General features: G+C 38.8%; 5 protein-coding genes across 5 annotated transcripts; 3 read left to right on the top strand and 2 right to left on the bottom strand.

The window, feature by feature from the left end:
- Positions 1-3,805, top strand: LOC103956026 (BTB/POZ and TAZ domain-containing protein 3). Its single transcript, XM_009367957.3, is given in 8 exon segments — positions 1-220; positions 381-484; positions 1,713-2,110; positions 2,217-2,347; positions 2,447-2,753; positions 2,911-3,046; positions 3,049-3,223; positions 3,469-3,805. Coding segments are annotated over 6 exon segments (1,221 nt in total). The 5' UTR covers positions 1-220; positions 381-484; positions 1,713-1,768; the 3' UTR covers positions 3,599-3,805.
- Positions 3,806-3,991: 186 nt separating this feature from the next.
- On the bottom strand, positions 3,992-5,992 carry LOC103956024 (sm-like protein LSM36B). Its single transcript, XM_009367955.2, has 4 exons — positions 5,838-5,992; positions 4,579-4,727; positions 4,292-4,405; positions 3,992-4,202 (listed from the first exon to the last, which is right to left on the bottom strand). The coding sequence occupies exons 2-4, from the start codon at positions 4,691-4,693 to the stop codon at positions 4,156-4,158; spliced, it is 276 nt and encodes a 91-aa protein (XP_009366230.1). The 5' UTR covers positions 4,694-4,727; positions 5,838-5,992; the 3' UTR covers positions 3,992-4,155.
- An 816-nt stretch (positions 5,993-6,808) lies between these two features.
- Positions 6,809-9,538, top strand: LOC103956023 (acyl-coenzyme A thioesterase 2, chloroplastic). Its single transcript, XM_009367954.3, has 5 exons — positions 6,809-7,605; positions 7,989-8,166; positions 8,267-8,736; positions 8,899-9,027; positions 9,262-9,538. Exons 1-5 carry the CDS (start codon positions 6,994-6,996, stop codon positions 9,412-9,414), a joined length of 1,542 nt encoding a protein of 513 aa, XP_009366229.2. The 5' UTR covers positions 6,809-6,993; the 3' UTR covers positions 9,415-9,538.
- Positions 9,539-9,558: 20 nt separating this feature from the next.
- LOC103956022 (formin-like protein 2) lies at positions 9,559-13,801 on the bottom strand. The gene is made up of 4 exons (XM_009367953.3): positions 12,094-13,801; positions 11,774-11,973; positions 11,375-11,619; positions 9,559-10,631 (listed from the first exon to the last, which is right to left on the bottom strand). The coding sequence occupies exons 1-4, from the start codon at positions 13,554-13,556 to the stop codon at positions 9,807-9,809; spliced, it is 2,733 nt and encodes a 910-aa protein (XP_009366228.2). The 5' UTR covers positions 13,557-13,801; the 3' UTR covers positions 9,559-9,806.
- Positions 13,802-14,799: 998 nt separating this feature from the next.
- On the top strand, positions 14,800-15,438 carry LOC103956078. The gene has a single exon (XM_009368021.2). The coding sequence runs from the start codon at positions 14,800-14,802 to the stop codon at positions 15,436-15,438; it is 639 nt and encodes a 212-aa protein (XP_009366296.2).
- Positions 15,439-19,227: the final 3,789 nt, after the last annotated feature.

Here is a 19,227-nt window from a genome sequence, read left to right as displayed (position 1 = left end):
AAGGTGAGTAATAAATAACGGACGGGTATGGTTTTTGGTTTATGCAAGGAACGATTTCCCTCGTATTTTAGAAGACAGACACACGTCCGTCGCTCTCTGTCACCGACTCATTTCTTCTTCTTCCTCTGCAATCCCGTGCGCTCCATCTCTTTCCGCCTCCCAAAACTTTACTCTCATTTCTCACATCCTCCAATCATCCAACCTCTCTTCTTCCTCTCAGGTGATTTCTTTATTTCCTACTTTTTTTCTGTAGATTTTAGTGACTTTTTGTAGATTTTGGATATAATTTTTACAGTTTCGCTTTATTCTGTAGATTTTTGCTTTCAATTCATTTTTCTGTGATCATTTATTAGAAATTTTGATTATTTTGTTGGTTTCAGCTTCGTTTGGCATTTGAGTGTGTATCTAGCATGAGTGATAAGACTGCGGGGAAGATCGGCGCAAGTCTCGAATTTTTCTGAGAAGATTTGCTTTTTTATACAAGGTATGATTCAGATTTTCTTGAATTTTCTCGATATCCAAAGTTTGTTCTTTCAATCCATTTTTCTTCTCCGTTTGTTTTTTCCTGTGAATTTTTATAGTACTAAGCATATGTAATAGCTCTATTATTTACAATAAAGTAATAAAAATTGTACCATAATTTTAGTCTATCAGTTAGCTTTTGCAACGGAAAAGTTGCTTTTTGTGACCCAAGGACACTGGTTCGAGTTGGCGAACAGTCTCTTTGCAAAGCAAGGTAAGACTGCATACTATAGACTATCATCCCCACGAGTGCACTCGCAAAGTAGGAACCTTGTTAGTTGGGTCGCCCCCTTTTAGTTAGCTTTTGCAAAAATAAATAAATGTGATCGTTTTAAATTGTGGAGAAGTAAGATTTGATTAGGCTCAGTTGGTGCATGTGGGATCTGCCTTTCGGCACTTTCCTCAAGCTCTTGTGTCTTGGAGCGTAATAATTAATCACCGTTGCCGTTACACGACCAAGATTAGATTTTGTATCAGATGTGTTATTTTAGTTTTGCTTACTAACTAAGATATGTTCTGTTTAGGGAGACTTTTACTTTTGAATTATTGGTGTTTCCATACTTAAAGTAAGAAATATATCCACTCCGGGACGGTTGAAGTTATAAACTTTTACATTTGTGTATAGATTCGTTGATGCCTTGTTTCCTGTAAACTGGAGCATGTAAGGTATATGCAAAGTTTTTTCAACCAACATCTTATTTGTTTTAGCGGTAATTCTGGTTTTGGGAACATATACATTCCTGCATCGCCGGTTGAGATTGACACATAAGAAATTTCTAATCTCAAAGTTAGGCATGCAGGAAAGATTTGTTTCCAAAACTGGAATTACCGCTAAGAAGATGTGTCCCTCCATTTCAGAAGCAATTTTGTGATTGGCATATAAGTCAAGATGGCTTATGCAGTTTATTCTTTTCCTATATGGGGCATCGAAGTCTTTCCATTCTTTCATTAGTAGTTGTTGACATTACTTGTTAAGTGGATTTTCATGATATGATCCAACCATGAGATACCATTCAAGCCATACCTATAAATAGATATGTTTCCGAAATATCTTTTGTTACATAATCATTGTAGGAGAAATATTCCGTGCGGTGTTTCATCTCAATGTAATTAGTGCATTTAAAATTTGTGTTAGAACATTCAAAAATCATTTAGAGCGTTTCTTAAGCTCGTTTTATTCTTTTGTGCAGATTTTCTATCATACTTTTTTTGCTTATAGTTCTTTTAGGTAAACCGCAACAGCCCGATGGCTTCATCTACTCCCGACTCACCCTGGCCATCCTCAACTCACGATTCCTTTTCTGGATCTTTCAATATACATATAGAGGAAGTGAACCCAGATGACATTTTACCTGTTCTGGAAGACCCAACCTCTTCTACGTCCTATAGCCATAATATCCCGAAACCACCTCCTGTCCCTAGTAAAGCATATACACAAAATAAACTTTTCAACAGGCTTTCACAGAGTTGCTATGTCCCAAATGAAACAATTGATACATGGGACAAGCTTTTTAAAGAAGCATATGGTGCTGATGTCTATATTTGCACCGAGGATGGATTGTGTATTCCAGTTCATTCTAGTGTTCTGGTAAGTTAATTGAATTAACCCAATAATTTCATCCCTTTGCAAATCCTGAATGAAATTTCTAGGTAAGGATATGGCTAAAAAGTTTCCTTTTTTATTGAATGTGCAGACAATTGCGTCACCGGTGCTAGGTAAATTCCTGCAGCAATCAAAAGCAAGAAATGGAATGAGATACATTAAGATTCCTGGGGTACCTTATGAAGCTGTCTACGCATTCATCCGTTTTCTTTACTCATCCTGGTATTTTTGAATTATGTAGTTCAGTACACTCCTCCTTTTATATCTGAATTTCTTGATCCGCTAAATTTCTTAAAATATTTTCTTTTGTGTCCTATGCAGCTATGAAAAGGAAGAGATGAAGAAATTTGTTCTCCATTTATTGGTTTTGTCACACTCTTACTCAGTTCCATCATTGAAAAGAGTTTGTATATACATTCTTGAGCAGGGATGGATTACCAAAGAAAATGTGGTCGATGTGCTTCAATTGGCAAGGAAGTGTGATGCACCGCGGCTATCCTTGATTTGTGTACGCATGGTTGTGAAGGACTTTAAAGCCATATCATCAACCGAAGGCTGGAAAGTAATGAAGCGAGTTAGTCCTGCACTTGAACAAGAACTGCTAGAGTCCGTTGTTGAAGCAGATTCTGTAAGCTAGTTTTTCTTTCCTTTTTCAAATATCTTATCTTACTCTGTATTTGTAGGGGGAAGAAACAAAATAATACATGTATGTTTGATTTTGAGATGATATATTCATTTGGTCTCTCATTTAATTTTTAGATCTTGGATTCAATTTTTTGTGCCAGAGGAAAGAAGAGAGGTTGAAGAAAAAGGAAGAGAAAAAAGTGTACTTGCAACTGTATGAGGCAATGGAAGCCCTTCTCCACATATGTAGGGATGGATGTAGAACTATAGGTCCCCGTGACAAGGTGTTTAAAGGAAGCCAAGTTGCTGTGGTTTTCCTGCTTGCAAGGGGCTTGAGACCTTAGTTCGTCATTTCTCCGGCTGTAAAACCGGGGTTCCTGGTGGATGTGCTCACTGCAAACGCATGTGGCAGCTTCTTGAACTGCATTCTCGTATTTGCAATGAGCCTGAATTGTGCAAGGTCCCTTTGTGTAGGTAAGAACTCCACATGCACTTCTTTGCCCTACATTCTCAGGGTAAGAAACTCCAATTTCAGTTCATATTTGGTTGGCATTTGGTCAGTACTTACCCTTTGAGAGGTTTTATGTTGTATTGTAGCATAACCTCGGATCAATACTGTTACTGCCGGAGTTACATTTTATATATTTTCCATTTTAGTGAATAATACAACTCGGGTTTGACGGTCAGAGGCATCTTAACTACTGCTCTTGTGGTTTCAGGCATTTGAAGGAAAAAATGCAGCAGCAGGCCAAGAAAGACGAGGCTAAATGGAAGCTGTTGGTGAGTAAAGTGGTAGCAGCAAAGGATACTCTGGGACCTATCTCAGGTCGCCGCTCGCGTTTCTCATGACCTCTTGTGTGTTCAAAAGCAAAATGTATCAAGAATGTAAACCAAGGGAAATGCAGTAGGAATCTTATTTCTCCTTCGGGGTCGAATAAATGTAATAGGCATTCGAAGACTAATAGCGTCTCACATCGGTTCTTGTACGCCAAGATATTTCAATTGGATGCTGACCATCCCATTTTGATATGAAAGTCTTGCAACTTCATGCATAAAGTAGCAAAGCACAACTTATTTTTTAAGCTCTCACGACAAATTCACAAGAACACACGACCAACACAAAACCAAAAGGTGTCACTACGAAATTCTGTGAAGAAACGCTCGACAGATGTTATCTTCGTTAAACAAGACTTAAAGAATCATCATCCCAAGAAGCGAGACTTAAATCTGAACAACAATTAATCATCAGTCAACAGATCATTTCTTTCATTCATTCCAAAATAGATACTGAAAAATGTACCGAGTCGACTAGTCCTATTTCCTTCTCATGATCCCATGTAAGCTTACATTACAACATAATTGCATAAAGCATGACAGCAGATGATCTACATGGCTCCATAAAACAACTAAGCCCCATCAGCCACATTCCTCTTCGTCGTGCTAATGTATAGAACTGCATAAACGCAAACAAAACAAATCCAATTATTTCTCATGGAGGCAACACTAAAGAGAAACATAACAAGACAATGCTTAGATAATTACCATTATTTCCACGAATAAAAGCATCGCCATACTTATTTTTTAACTGTCCATTGACATATTCTTCGGTTTGTTCCATTGCTATATTCATATACCCATCAAGACACGCAAGAATACCTGCATAAGAAAATTGAGCCATCAAAATAAACTGATCCCTGCAGCAGTGCAGCTTGAATCTTTGCTACACAAAATAACTTTGCAAACTTTAACAATAATATGTTGGGCCCCGATTTGAATACAACCAAACTGGCATGAAAAGGCGAGCATAAAATCAAACTAAAGAAACATACCTCGATAGTCAACACCAGAATTCAGTTTTACAACAACCGGTCGCCCACGAATTGACTTGAGGAAATCTGCCGGAGTTTTTGTGGTTCCTGTCCCTTTCTCTCCACCTCCACTCATTTTCTCTATCCGAAATCTTAACTTCTTGTACCTCCTGTGATAATTCAAATCATAACCAAATTAAAGCACTAAAGGAGACAACAAAGATAGACAAGAAATCTCCATCATGATGAATTACTAGTACCTATCATAAAGAATTGCAAAAGCAGAGCTACTGAAACGAACAGAGATACATCAACCAATCATCGCAGTGCAAAACACAGTAAATATAGACTTCGCCCTTTACACAATCCAATCCAAACAAAGGATTTTAGCTTGTTGCTATCCGATGATTAACTCTAATTACACAAACACAGACACTATCTATGAAGAAAACTAAAGAGAAGAACAAAAGTTGTGAAGAGCTTTCAACCGAAGTACAAAGACCGTAGAGCAAGAAATGTTCAAGAAGAGCAGAAATCCACTAAACTGATGCCTATTGCTATTGTAGCTCTGATAATAGCTAACTAAACCAATCTAACTCTAAAGACAGCCATTAAAAATTAGAAAGATCATCGGACAAAAGGCTATATTCCAAAGGATCCTAGTATACGCTTAATTATACAAACACTTTTGCTAAGGAATACCTTTCCAACCTCCTCCTGCAACAACATATTCTGCTGTGATTGAACTTACAACTCTTTAACCTAACGTGAGAAGCATAATGAGCATCAAGTCCACAGGTCTACACAAGCATCTCATCTAAATTAATTTCTGGAATTACTCATTTCTACACCAAAAAGGGTGCTAAAGAATCATCCTTTTGATTACAAAACATACATCTTCGAAACAAAGCCATGTAAATTCATCAAACAAGCAAAGGATAACCATTTTTTTCAATTAAAAAATAAAAAGAAGAAAAACCGAGCTAGACTTAACCCAAGCCATGAACAAATTCTCCACAAATAAAAGGTCCTTAACACATTTATGCTGCTACTGGGTTTATCCTAATTTGCATTTCCATCGTCATACGCATCCCAAATTCAACCTTTATTCAGGCAAAAGCGCAAATTCAAGAACCCTAAAAGGGCAAGTTCAGAAAATCCCTTAAATCTGTAAACTGAAAAAGAACAACAACGAAACGAGTAGTTGATATAACAGCTGAGGCTAAAAGAAGAAGAAACAAAAATGGTGAGAAGAGACGCGGCGGATCAAAAGCACTGACCTTTGCTGGTTCCGGTGCCGGTGCTTTTAACTTTTGAGAGAGCGCGAGAGAGAGACGGAGATTAACAATAACCGGGAAGCTCTCGCTGCTACAGCTTTGTATATATTAGGGTGGGATTTTTGGACCTTGGGGTGTATTTGTAAGCCCACCTCCAACCTCCGCGATTGGGCCTTATTCTCCATCCACCATGTGTTATTTTTACTTTTCGTTATTTTTTCCTTGGTCAAACCCCAATTAGTTGCACATGTAGACGTAATTACGTTAATTAGTTTATTCACGATATGTAAGATTAAGACATCTTACTTACCAATAAAATAAATATTTTTAGATTGCAGATATTAAATGACACAAATCTCATTATTTAAATGAATTTAAAATATATGTAATAAAATAAATCACGAAATGAACCTACCTCGAATATATATTTTCTTGCAAGGGATTTATATTCAAGAAGTAAAAGTGCGTGCATTGAAGTTTTGTATTTTATTGTTCAAAAAAAAAAAGTTTTATATTTTAATTCATTGTCCTCAATGCTTCTACATTAGATGAGTTGATTATCGCAGTGTTTCCACATCTTGCGTTTGCATCTAAATTTCACATTTCGTACACTATTGGCGAAAAGTGTTTAGGAACAATTAAAAACGTTTCTGATTATGTTTTGATGAAAATTTTAAAAACGTTTAGTTTTTAAAAAATTTCAATATTTTGTCTTAAAAATAAAAAAGTAAAAGCACTCTGTTCTTGAACAGAAGTAACCCATATCACTCGTAAATAAACATGGTAAAGGATCTATTGGAGATTTCGTGGTCGTGACCGTTCATCGTATATCGTACGGTTAGTTTTTATTAAATACTATTTATATTTTTAACCGTATGATATATAATGAATGATCACGATTACAAATCTCTGGATCCCTAGGAAAAGGATCTTTTCCAAGACGTTGACTTATTAAGCCGCCAGCGCCAACACCATGACGTTCATTTCGCGCGGTGATCGGAGCAGAAAATAGCTCCTTCAGCTACAAAACTGGAATCCAACCAACCATTAAACAGAACAGATCCTGCTGCTGCTGCTGCTCCTGAGTTTCTCTCCAGTACACCCAGAATGTGAATGACGTACTCTTTCTCTCTCTCCACACGTAGAAGATAGAACCATCATGACACCACTCAGAAAACCACTTCCCCACCTCCTCTTCACCCCAAAATCCAAATCTTCATCCTTCCAATCACTCGCCTCCTACTTCACTCTCACTCCAAATCTTCATCCTTCCTCACCACACCCACCTGAATCACCCATTACCCACATACCAAATCCACCACAGCAGCCAAAACCCACCTTCAAGATCCCACCTTTCGTTCCTATTCCCCAGCCATTCACTCAAAGCAGGCCCTTCTCAACCGCAAATTCCGACCCTTCTCAGCCAATCCCGGTTGTTTCCATAGTGACTTCGCCCCACGACAGTTCGCAGCCCATCGATGCAGGCTCTTCTATTCGAAAACCGATAAGTTTATGGCCTGGAATGTACAGTTCCCCTGTCACAAATGCTCTGTGGGAAGCAAGATCAAAGATGTGCGGGGACGCATCAGGTGACGCGCCTCCGCAGAGTGAATTGGTGGCCAGGACTCCGGCGCAGAGTCGGACCAGTATTCTGTACAAGTTTTCGTCTGATTATAAACTGAGAGAGCAGTACAGGAACCCCTGGAATGGGATTAGAATGGGGAAGTTGCTTGAGGATCTCGATGCTCTTGCTGGAACCATTGCATTCAAGGTATCAATTTTAAGTCTTTTAGTTATAAGAGTAGTTCAATTCTTGCTGCAATTTTGTTGTGTATGTATTTGTTTGATTTCTGTTGGGTTTGGAATTCGGATTGGTAGGGAAAACAAAGGCTGATAACATGGTTTTTGTTCTTGCATAAATTGGAGCATTAGTCCCGGAACTATTACCCGAGTTTCAACTTGATCCTCTAACTGAATATTCGATTTGTAAATGCCTTAACTTTCGAAATGTATTGGTCGTTGAGGCTAGCTAGATTTAGCCTTCTGCGTAACGGGTTGTTTCTTGAATTAGCTGTTGGGTAGGGATCCATAACATGTAGAGGGGTTGCTACTTCTTTGAAAATGATCCTAGTTTTTGAACTTCTTGCTGGCCAGCATTGCTGCAATGAAGATGGCACAACAAGGCCTCTGCTACTGGTGACTGCTTCTGTTGACAAGATGGTTTTGAAAAAACCTATCCTTGTTGACACTGATTTGAATATAGGTGGCGCTGTCATATGGGTTGGGAAGTCATCCATGGAAATTCAGCTGGAAGTGACTCAATCGTTGCAGGGTACTGAAGTTTACGTAACCAAATATTCTAGTTTCTTGTTGCTAATTATCTCGATTTTTTTTTCATTGGGCTGACTTTAGATTCGAAACTTAATTTGCAGGATCCTCATACCCATCAGAGTCCACTGCTCTTACAGCAAACTTCACTTTTGTAGCCCGTGATTCTAAGTCTGGAAAATCAGCTCCGGTTAACCAGATATTGCCTGAGACTGAGAAAGAAAAATTGCTCTGGGAAGAAGCAGATAAGAGGAATAAAATGAGGAAAAAGAAAAGAGCAGAACATAAAACAGATACTGAAAACCAGGACACAGACAGACTCAATGCCTTGTTAGCCGAAGGTCGAGTTTTCTGTGACATGCCAGCACTGGCAGACCGAGATAGCATTCTTATAAGGGATACTTGCCTCCAGAACTCCTTTATTTGCCAGCCACAGCAAAGGAACATCCATGGTCGGATCTTTGGAGGATTTTTGATGCGAAGAGCATTTGAAATTGCCTTCTCAACAACATATGCATTTGCTGGTGTAGCACCACACTTTCTGGAAGTTGATCATGTTGATTTTGTTAGACCTGTAAGTAACTGAGCCTATTACCCATCAAAATTTTATATCCAACTTAAATTGTTAATTCTCTGTGTTTTGAGCCTATTACCCCTAAAAAATCAATACAGAACTTTCATCAAATGTTGGGTACATGTTTGGGGGTCACTAATAATCGTTGTTTTTCTGATGCAGGTCGATGTAGGAAATTTCCTCCGTTTGAAGTCTTGTGTTCTCTATACAGAACTTGAAAACCCAGATGAACCTCTGATAAACGTGGAAGTCGTTGCTCATGTTACACAGCCAGAGCTTAGGTCCAGTGAGGTGAGCACATTAGCTTACATTAACGAGAAGGTTAAAGAAAACGAGTGGGTTGGTTTTGAAGGTCTGTCAAAAATGATCTTCAGGCAGATAATCTCATCTCAATTGTGTGAAACTGAAAGACAGTTACTTTCCGTAGGAAATACAAAATGAAATCCTTTTTCCTGCTTTACAAATGCTTTGATCTGGGATGCTTAGATATTTAATTCTTTTCATGTCTGCTATATGTTTGAACAGGTATCAAACAAATTCTACTTCACATTCTCTGTCCTTCCTGAAGCCATGAAAGATGGGATCCGGATTCGGAGCGTAGTTCCTGCTACAGAAGAGGAAGCACGGCGGGTGATTGAACGTATGGATGCTGAGAACTCCCAGTTTGCTGCCTTGTGAACTTGGCAAGGAGGGAAGGCAAGCGTCAGTGGAAAATCCTAGTCAAGTGATGTCACTTTTTTGTAAAAATAATTTTTGCACATTTTGTATTTAAAAATAAATAAAAAGAGAGAATTGGGAATATTAAAAAAAAGACATCTGCAGTTACTGAACCAGAAGCTTTAAATATAACTAATAAAATTTATACATCAGACCAAAATATTGTTCTACTACAACTTATTATCTTCTGATCTAATTCCCCCTATATATTACACAAGATGGAACAATTCCAAAATCTTGTGTGTATATTTTATATATAAGTACAAGGAAGGGTGCTGAACCTAAAAAGGTAACCAATTCATCAAAAGCTCCAGCCAGATGCTCATCCCATCCATACAACATAAACTCAAGCACTAAGTCGAGATCGCGGTTTCATCATCCAAGTAACCATCATGCTGCTTTGCACTGAGTCCTGGAAAAACCGGTGGAAGGGTTGCATTCAGAACCCTGGGGAACTGACATGCTGACCCAACGATAGTTCTTTCATTAACTTTTCCAACCACCTTGCACACCTGATCTAGAATAGAAAGAAAATCTCTCACCACCGTGAAAATTCGGAAGGGATGAGCTTCTTCCCTAACTGAGCTCCCATGGAAATATTCTGTTAATTCCTTTACCATAGAGAATGCAACTTTCTCTTGAGCTTGAATCCTTACAATCTCTTCCCCAGCCTTGTTCAAGAACCCACTCATGGAATCGAAGAATTTCTGGCTACTCTCCTTCGATGCACTTCCTTCAATTAATTTTACTACTTCTGCTATTTTTGTAATTCCACCAGCAATTTTCGCAACTTCATTGCTAAGAACATCTGAATCCATAGCAGCAGCCTTCTTTACACTGGTGAGCTCCCCACTCAATCCTGAAACAACTTGCAGGCCAAGCTTCCTAAACTCAACATCATCCCGGAAAGAAGATTGTTGACTATCCTCGGTTGTTCGATTCTGATTCATGCCAGAGAGACGCGAACCTTCAGCTCTGATGATTTCCTGCACAACAAAATGTAACAGAGTGGTTTTCCCATCTGTTCCCTTCACATCTACAAGCTTGAGAAGTGTGTCTAGCTTGAAGGCATGGGCATCGCCACGGTTAGTGCCAACATTCATGCGGTTCCCAGTTTTGAGCACTGCTTCAAGAAGCTTGAGGAACATTCTGCTGTTCCTCAATTCTTCGCAAGCTGCCTGTATTAAGGGAGTTGTGTCAGAAATAGCTGGTAATATTTATGCAAAACAATTCAGGCAAAGTTGAGAAGCATAATTATTATAATTAAAACAATAATTCACACCACAAAATTAGACAGAAAACTGATTTTGCAATCATATAGTACATGTTACTTAACTCCCTTAGTTTTCTGTATAAGGTCAGCTTCGACAATATGTTAAACAGACACAGAATTCCCGAGTATAGCAGACCGGTCAATCATACTTTTGAGAGCTTCACGCCCCACGGTTGTAACCATCACCAAGTTCTTAAAGCCAGAACGGCGTACAACACCAGACAGAATTAACAGGCTCGGATTAGCAAGCACTAATAGTAAAATTGGTTGGACTACAATTAAAATAGAAAACGGATCAACCAGAAGTGGAAAGTGACCAACAGCAGACGAAGGCAGTCCGGTGGTTACACCAAACACGTCATCCGCTGAACATATTTCAAAACCAGTTCCTTGAACCAAAATTTAAACTACAGAGAAAAGGCCGCCAACAAAATTCTGCTTTTCACTGTTCAACTTTTGACTTGCATAAAGAATCAAAATCATGAGGCCTCAAGTCTTTCTACCCATCATCAAATATGGACAGGAAGGTTTGAATTTAAACAGATAGATGCTCATTAGCTAGCTCCAACAGGATATTTGAGCATGAGAACGAATCAACAAAATAGAAATTATTGCACCCTTAAACGCGAAAGAGAACATAAGATTTACCTCCAGAGTCTCAAAAGACCTTTTGAGATAATCAACTTCTGAATCAAAATTGGCAATGTAGAGCATTGCATCCACCCTCTTAAACGCGAAAGGTATATCGAGCACCGCCTTCAGAAATTTCTCGGCTGGGCCAAGCTTAAACGGCGATTCATCTTTGAACTCTCTTAGTTTCCGTTCTTCCTCTTTGGTCGGAGCCATCTTTAATAGACTTTCAAGCAGTTCTGTCCCAAGTCCATCAGAATTACCTGCTTGCCAAATTTACAAAAGTTCATATAAATGCAAACACATTTTATCAAACTTCATTTCCAAACATGAGTTGTATGCAACATCACTAATTCAAAATGAACATGCTAAAATTAGACAAAATGCAACAAGCGAGAATCGAGTATTATTACTTACCTTCCAAAAGCGCCTCACAGACTTCATCAAGGGTAACGTTAAGTGCCCTCAACAAAATTGCAATGTTCTGAGACTTCTTCGGATCAAGCACGCGGTTCTCCTGATCCACAGAGGGCAGAATCTGTCGCCGGACATTGTCATTTGGTGCCAAACCCGAATTGTTTACCACGAACAATGTCTCAATCATCTCCTCATTCAGCCTGCAACACACAAAAAACACAATTCACTAAAAGGCAAGTGCAACAAAAAGCTAAAGGATCCGACTTTGGCGGCGAAAATTGACAGAAAAGAAAAGGCCGAGAAATTTGTTCTTGTCTTACTGAAAAGAGCTGGATTTCAAGCGATCCCACACCATGGCGTGGTCTGAGCTGGCCCTAACTTTATCCCAATGTAAAGGTTTCAGCTTTGGTTTTGTTGGAGTCTCCTCATTCTTTTCCACCATCTCATTGCTCTCTGAACTTTCACCCGCCAAAATGGGTGCCGAAGTTTGAACCACAGCAGGCCGGGAAGGCGTGATAAGAACCGGTGGCCCTGTGTTCGGAGTTCGACCAACTGGAGCTTCCCAAAACCTCGGGGGTGGCGGCGGAGGAGGCGGAGGAGAAAGTCTGATCGGAACAAAACTTTTATTTCTCTCCGGAGAGTGATTCTTCAGCCCGAAAAGGTCAGATTTTCTTGAGGACGACGAGGATAATGATGGGGACGATGATACCGGTATCTGAGGAGGCCGCCATGGAGCTGGGAAGTTGATTACTGAGTCCGGCGACTTCGATTTCAAGCTTATGGGGCTCATATTCAACGCTGGCGAGACCGTGCGAGACCCAGAACTTGCTGGGGAAGCAGATTTCGAACATGGGTATGATGCAGTTCTCGAATTGAAGCTTCTGCTTCCGAAGTTGACGCCATCGACGGCCTTCAACACTCTGTCGGAGCTTGTTATTCTTCCGCCACCATGTTTGGGACTCGCGGAAGATCCTCTGGGAGAAAAGAACTCCTCTTCGTCGTCGGAACCCAGTTGGGAATTCTTGAAGCTCCGTCTGAAATTGTGCTTGGGAAGTGGTGGAAGCGGCTGCAGCTCCGGCGAGCCCAGTTTCTGATACGGTGGCGAGGCAGAATGGCTCGACCCCCCGAACGTCAAGCCCGCATTGCTCGTGTTCGCGGCGTTTTCTTCGTCAGTTCCTCGGGGACTAACTAAGGTGCCGAGGTAGAGGAACTCTTTGCTGGTATTGGGCGTACTACTACAATGCTTGTGAACCGCGTCGGAGGAGGCGGTGTTTGGCGGGAACAGACGCAGACTGTCGGGTCTGGAGGCCTTATCGTCGGATAAGGTGGGGTTAAGCTGCCGGCTTCGACGGTAGTACAGAAATGCGGCGGCGGAGGCGATGATGATGAAGGCAGTGATAGAAACAGAGACGGCGATGGCGATGACGTGGCGGTGGGAGGAGGAGGAGGAGGAGGAGGTTCTGGGAAAGAGGATAGAGGAAATGTTGGCGGGGAAGGAGGTGAGGGAAGTTGGGGAGGGAGGGGGCAGTGGGGAATGAGAGCGGGAGGAGGAGGGAAAGAAAGGTTTTTGGGGAGGGGTTGAGGAGGAGGAGGAGAAGGGTAGTTTGGGAATTGGGGTGGACTGGGATTGGGGAGAGGAGGATGGGGGTTGGGTTGGAGGGGAGGACTCAGAGGGGAAAAGGGGCTGGTGGAGGAGGTGGCGGTTGTGGTGGTAACAAGTGGCGGTGGTGAAGAAGTAGACAGTCGTGAGCAAGAGGATCATCAGCGGATTGAGGGCTGGCATTGTGCTGTGCTTTGTTGTAGGAAAAGAATGTACTTGTTTGTGTTCAGAGAGAAAGAGAGAGAGAGAGAGAGAGAGAGAGAGCAAGCTAGAGAGAGAAGAGTAAGAGAGAGGAAAAGAGTCTACATGGTGGTGGTGGTGATGGCGGTGGTGGTGTGAGTAGAAGAAACAAAAAAGAATGGTAGTTGTAGCAGATTTCAGGCCATTACAGTGACCTTCTACTCCTTTTAGTTTTCACCTATGAACAAGATAGAGAGAGAGAGATACACAGTAATTCTGAGCGTGTGAACTTAGAGAAGAAAGGTAAAGATGATATCTTGAAGTGGGAGCGGGAGAGAGGAGAGAGAGAGAGTGAGGCGTTAAAATTTGTGACAGACAGAATGCTGTGTTTTTATTGGGATATGGAGTTTTGTTTTGCCTGTGTCACTGTGTGAAAGATTCTTACAATTATCACACCACAACAAACACAGTCATGAGAGTACGGTGTAGGTTATCTCTCTTTTATTTTATTTTATTATATATATATTTAAATAATTAAAATTAAGTTACGTTAATTTTTTGTTTTAAATTTTTATATAGTAAAAATAAAATGAAAAATGTGATGGAGGAGGAAAAAGAAAACATAATATGAGGACTGAATGTAAAATTAAAAGCCAAAATGTAAAGTTTTTACTTTTATCTTCTTTTCACAGCTCAAACCTCAAAGTTCAGTGAATTTTTTAGACCATCTCCATTCTAAAAGTTTTTTAGTCCGGAAAATTTAGCTTTAGCCAGAAACGTCTGCTGTCTAGGCTAAAATTTAAAATTAAAGAATTAACTTATGCAAAAATAAGTAAAAAAGAAATATGTAGACATCGTAAATTAATGAACATTAACTAAAAAAATTTAAATCAGATAAATTGAAAAATCACAAATTCAAAAGCAAGCCGTCACTTTAATCTTTCAACCTGTACTTTCAATTCACCAAACTTTGAACACCAAATTTTCAATTCACCAACCGTTGAACACCACACTTTCAACTTTCACCAACTATATAAACACCAAACTTTCAACTTTCACCAACTATATAAACACCAAACTTTCAACCAACCATTCACCACCAAACTTTCAGAAATCATCCTCTATATAAACATATGTCCAATATTTGTTGATCACACAACCTTTCAACCTTCAATCATCATTTATATTCACCCATTTTCAACTTTCAAAGAGTTTTTGTTTCCTAAAAATCCTCAATATCTCATCAATGGGTGATAGAAGAAGGCGTAGTATGGCAATGCAGATGGCACAATACCAAGCAAGGATGGAGATTGAGGATGCAGAATTGTTCAATGCTGAAGTTGAACTATTCAACTCGTTTATGCAATCTGAGCACAATGGCGAATCTAGCCATCGTGGTTCTGTCACGGGGCGTTCATATGTGCAGCGTGATAGAGAAGAGTGTCATGATCGAATGATGAAAGATTATTTCATCGAGCGTCCGAGATTTCATGCTCATGATTTTCGGAGGCGGTTTCGGATGAGGAGAGAGCTTTTTGAAAGCATCTTGAATGCAGTTGTCAATCATGACCAATACTTTGAACGGAGGGTAGATGCCACCGGCCGACAAGGTCTATCACCTCATCAGAAGCTCACATCTGCTTTTCGCATGCTAGCTAATGGATGCTCTGCAGACTCAACTGACGAGTATTGCCGCCTTGCAGAAAGTACTGCTATTGAGAACCTGAAGCGCTTCTGTAAGGCAATTGAAGGCATATATGGAGCCACATACCTCCGCAACCCAAATCGTGCAGACTTGAAGAGGCTTCTACGCAAGGCAGAAAAAAGAGGCTTCCCTGGCATGATAGGAAGTCTCGATTGTATGCATTGGGAGTGGCATAATTAGTTGCAACATAATATTATGTACATGACAAATAAAATATCAAGAACAAAACTCACAATTTCTATGGCGCTCCTCCCACTAGCCATGCCAACCACGGCTCTCTCCAAGCTTCCCTTCCATAAAGTGCATGCTTTGTTGATAGTCTTCCATCGATCATAAACACCACCACCATCCCGCCTACTACCATTGCAGTTTTCTTGAAACTTTGCAATGATTTTATCCCACAAAACCTTCTTATTTTGATTAGTGCCAACTGCACCATCTTCGCTAACAGAAACCCATGCCAAGCATAGAGCAACATCTTCCTCACAAGTCCAATTACGACCTCTAATATGCTCTCTTGCCATGTTGAACAATTTGGAAATGGAAAGAAATGGTGGAAAGATAAATTGGAAGAATTGTAAGAGAAATTTGAGTTTTGTGTGGATGTTTGAACAAATACATAGGTATTTATAGAGTTTTTGGGTGAATTTTGAGTTAAATATTTTTTTTTAATTATTTTAACCGTTAGATTTAAATTTGGGCCGTTAGATCTTTTTTTTTACCGTTAGATTTGATTATATTTGATCTCAGCCGTTGGATTCAATGTATTTTAAAATAACATATTTTAAAAAATCAAATTTGAATTTGGACCGTTGGATCAACCAACGGTCCTTGAAACACATCCGTTGGATTGCAAAAATAGCCGTTGGACTTCAGCTGGGTGGCCGACAACCCGCTGACAGCGGGGCCCACCTTGTCGGGCAACGTCTGCAAGCGCACCGCGTGGGGCGCGTACGCGAGTGAACGGGCCGAGACTGGCCTTTGGGCCAGCGAGTCCAGTCGCGCGGGGGGGGAATTTTGGGGGGAATTTGGCCCAACTTTAACATTTGGCATTTAGCCCAATGTTTTAGCATGGGTTGGAGATGGTTTGGGGGGGAAATTTGGGGGGAAATTTGGCATTTAGCCCATTGTTGGAGATGGTCTTAGAATACTTCAAATTATCTTTTTCTTTTATATATAGGAAATTTTAACCCTTAAATCATCGAGAGTACAGAGTACTGCAGAGCAAGTAGAATTTTAGCACAAGGTCTAACAACTTGTGAAAAAGTTGTAAAAAATTTAGTGTGTGGGGACGTTTTTAAAGGAGTAGGATTTTTAGTGAAAAAAATAGAAAGAAAAAGCCTTAAAAAAGGGGGTGAGGGGGTCCCACGGATTTTTAGTGCGTGGGGACGTTTTTAAAGGAGTAGGATTTTCTTTTTTTTTTTTATCTCTTCCATTCTATTTAAACTGGCACGATTAAGTCACTTTAACATTTTATATTAATATATTTATAGAAAAAAAGTAAAGGAAAAAGGTGAAAAAATGGGAGGAGAATAGGAGATGAGAGGAATGAGGATCCCGGATCCTCTTTGTGAGGATCTCGAAGATTCTCCAATCACATTCATTCATCGTATATTGTGCGATCAGAAATTATTGTAAATTTTTTTACTTAAAATTAAATATAAATAGTACCTGACGAAAACTAACCATACAATGTATGATGAACAGATATGATTAAAGGATCTCTAGGATCCTCACAAAAAGGATCTGAGAGGATCCTCGTTCGATGAGACAATTTCATTGGGTGCTGCCTAGAGGCTAGGTAGTACATATGCTCAGAATAATACTAGGTAAATCAAATTTTCGGATAAAATTTTAAAATGTGATATGTCCAATATAAAATAGACTAGAATTATCTCTTCTTCTGTTTTTTATCCCTTCTATCCCCATCTTTCACATTCTCTACTTTGTCTTTTTCTTTCTATAAAAAATTAATATAAAATGTTGACATAGTTTAACTGTAATTGTTCAAATAGAAGGGAGGGAATGGGAGGGAAAACAAGAGGGGAGAAAATCCTACTCCATATAAAATATGCAAGTTAGTCAACACTTAAATAAAGATTGTTAACCTTTTGTCATTGAACTTCTTTAATTCATTTAATCTGATTGCCGAAAACAGATTAAAGATGTGTGAGAAGTAAAAATAAGTATATAGATAACACTCCTTCTTAAATAGTAATTTAATTCATAACAACTACATCATATAATTTATAAAACTTAGTCTAAAAATTTAATCTTTTTACATTATTCAGCGGCGTCTTTTGGTAGGAGATGGCTAAGAGGCCTTTTGGTTTTTGAATATTCAATATTTTTTTGGCGTTACAAAAAGTCATTTTTATTCACGTTTGACCCTAAAATAATGTCTCTTTTTCATATGGATTTGAAATGATTCTTGCATCACCGTGGAAATGTAATGATTACCAAAACTTTTCTTTTATAAATCTACCTTTGATGATAACTTAATCAGGCTTTACAATATCTAATTTTTATCCAGAAATCAAGTAAATCATCGAGCGGAGTGGGGTCCTATCTTCGTTTAAACTTTAAAGTGGAGAAATGTTATAAAAAAAGGTTTGGCTGTGTGTTATAATACAATTAGTTATAAAAAAATTTAGAATCTTGAATCAATTGTATTATTGCATTTAATGTATTTGGGCGAGTGCTAAACACACTGATAAATCTCTCTTTTAAGGAGTATTACCCAATTAAATTTTTCTTTGCTAATGTATCTTTAATACCATCCTAAAATAAAACAAAAATAGAAGGTTATAGGAAAATTAAAAGGAAAACTAACGAAAAATTCAAAAAAACTTTAATTTTAATGAAAAATGACAAATAAAGGTGTAATGAATAGTAATAAAAAAATAAAAATATAATTTTTTATTAAAAGTTAATAATACCGTAAGTATTTTGTTAAAACTTCCAAAATTAAAAGCTTTTGATGTCCTTCACAATTAGGTATGCATGGACTCTGGTTTGGAGAGGTCGCCAAGCCGTACAAACCTTTATATATATATATATATATATATAAGCGTGCGAGTGGATGCATGGCACAGTGCAAACCCGTGGTTCACGCATTGACAATTTGGCCAACCCGTGTATTAACAAGGACCTCCTTTACCTCGCACAGACGTCCTGTCCTGAGAACCCGAAACGCGTCGTTTTTAGGAGGCTCGTGCCCTGTCTCTCTGTGGAGAGTCTGCCATGCCACGCACAAACTGATAAAGAGAATTATTCTCCCGCAGCCGTAAAACTGTCAACAAATATTTAACTTTGCTTGCTCACAAATTCCCAATACAATCTCCTTCAGCCTCTCTTACGGAAAATGTCAAATTTCACCGTGTTACGGTGATATCTTGTATTAGTATTCCTCTCGCAATTCACAAACAAGGTTTCATGTTTGGATCTCTTGATATGCCATCATTGTCTTGTGTACCTATTTTAATTTACAGCAAAACAAAGTGCTGACACGTACATCCAGCAAGGACTTTTTGTTATTCATATTATGTTTTGTACCACATTTTCATATCATTTAGGTATCATTTGATGTGGACAACCATATCATTTGAAAAATTTGTAAAACTGATTAATTCAAATAATGTGACTGTCCACATCAGATGTCATCTAAGATGGTATATAAATGTGATATAAAAACATGTTATGAATAATATTATTCTTTTTCTACATGTATTATGCTACTTTTTTTAACTTAAGATGAAGAGTAACGCTAGATAAATTAAATTTGTAGATTAAATTTGAAAATTAAATAATCTAAGACGTTCCGAAGATTTCCGAAAAATAAAAAATAAACTTTAGGGGCGACTATTTGTTTATATTATTCTTCTAATTTTCTAATCTAAAAATCAATAAACAATAGTTTAGGACCTAATAAATGGTAGGATTATATCCAAAGATTTAGCAAAATTCTCC

This window comes from the organism of the source record quoted next, unplaced genomic scaffold (assembly GCF_019419815.1).
Source record: "Pyrus x bretschneideri cultivar Hongxiangsu unplaced genomic scaffold, Pyrus_bretschneideri_v1 Contig44, whole genome shotgun sequence".
Classification (NCBI taxonomy): domain Eukaryota; kingdom Viridiplantae; phylum Streptophyta; class Magnoliopsida; order Rosales; family Rosaceae; genus Pyrus; species Pyrus x bretschneideri.
The sequence above is the reverse complement of the archived record's forward strand: the minus strand, read 5'-3'. Positions and strand labels throughout refer to the sequence as shown.